The sequence below is a fragment of the Aptenodytes forsteri genome, unplaced genomic scaffold (assembly GCF_000699145.1).
Source record: "Aptenodytes forsteri isolate BGI_AS27 unplaced genomic scaffold, ASM69914v1 Scaffold2, whole genome shotgun sequence".
Lineage (NCBI taxonomy): Eukaryota > Metazoa > Chordata > Aves > Sphenisciformes > Spheniscidae > Aptenodytes > Aptenodytes forsteri.
Genome location: NW_008795695.1, coordinates 9,444,559 through 9,445,801, shown reverse-complemented (window position 1 = coordinate 9,445,801; position 1,243 = coordinate 9,444,559). Strand labels below are relative to the sequence as shown.

At 60.4% G+C, this 1,243-nt stretch overlaps 1 protein-coding gene across 2 annotated transcripts in view; it reads right to left on the bottom strand.

The window, feature by feature from the left end:
* SIM2 (single-minded family bHLH transcription factor 2) overlaps window positions 1–1,243 on the bottom strand; it is a 61,613-nt gene that overhangs the window by 50,696 nt on the left and 9,674 nt on the right. For both annotated transcript variants that reach the window (XM_009282980.2, XM_019473058.1), the window contains exon 2: window positions 849–931. In XM_009282980.2, the coding sequence (XP_009281255.1) occupies window positions 849–931 (83 nt within the window). The remainder of the gene's footprint in view (window positions 1–848; window positions 932–1,243) is intronic.

Genomic DNA, 1,243 nt, shown 5'->3' with positions numbered 1-1,243 from the left:
GCAGCGGCCACAGACCCCGAACAGGGTTCCTGTTGAGGTTTTTATCCCCAGCCCGAGCGAACAGTTAAAACAGCTCCAGCTCTGTGACCAGGAATTAACCTCCCACAATAAAAACGGCCGTTAAATGATTACGGTTTACTAGGTCTTTAAAATCGGGGGAGAAAAACCCTTGCTGTATTAAGTTCACATAGAAAAAAACGGAGCTAAACGTAATTATTTTTTTCTTAACCCCGGCTGGCACGCACGCCCCAGCTACGACTTCCTAAACTCTCCTACGCGGGGGGAATTCAGAGGAATTCCAGAGCAGATCAACGGGATTGTGAACAACGGTATTTTCAGGTGCTAACGTCCACGGGAGATCTAATCCAGATGTGCACCCCCGCCTGGGGAACCCTGCGTTCCCTCACGGGTTTCCCCTCCCGAGTCACCGGCGGAGAACGACGACCCCCGGTGTCCGGCACCCCTCCAGCCTAAACGCGCTGCCCCGTTGCCGCTCGCCGGGGGCTGCCCGCGGGACATCGCCAGCAGCTCTGGGGCGTCTGATTATCGCTTTTACGGCTGGGAGACACTTTGCGTGCACGATGGGTGTCATGGTAAGCTGTTACTTCTACTAATATCAAAGGCGGAAAAAAAATTAATTGAAGTGGCTGGGGTCGGTTTTTCTCCGCTCCCAGCCGGCGTGAGGCTCGGGAGTAAGAGGAAGGCTTCACCCAGGCTCCTCTCGCGGTGCGGCGGAGAGGAGGAAGAGGAGGAGGAGGAGGAGGAGGAGGAGAGGCGGGAGGTTGATCACACCGCAACACCGGACTTGCGAAGCGCAGCGCGTACGAGAGGAGGAAGGCGTCCACTACCTGAAGCAAATGGGATCCGAGCTCCTTGGCCACGTTATCCAAGGGGCCTATCCTGCTCGGCTGTCCCCAGGCGTCGCCCAGACCTGCAAGGGAACCAAGGAGCTGGTTAGAGCGGGAAGCGGAGCCGGGCCCGCCCTGCCTCCCCGGCAGGACACGCGCTGCCCGCAACCCGCCCGCTCTCCCCCCTTCTCCCGCGGGGAGCGGGCCAGGCCGCGACGTGGGGGCTCAGGAGGTGGGAAAGGTTGAGTCCCTTCTACACACACGCGTGGGAAAGGAATTGCTCTTTTCCTGCAGGTCCCGGCAAGGGCACCCCCGCGGACGCACCTTCTCCCTCCCCGGAGAGCCGCCCGCCCTCCAGCACGCTCCCAGGGAGGCGCCTGCCCCAACCGCTTCCC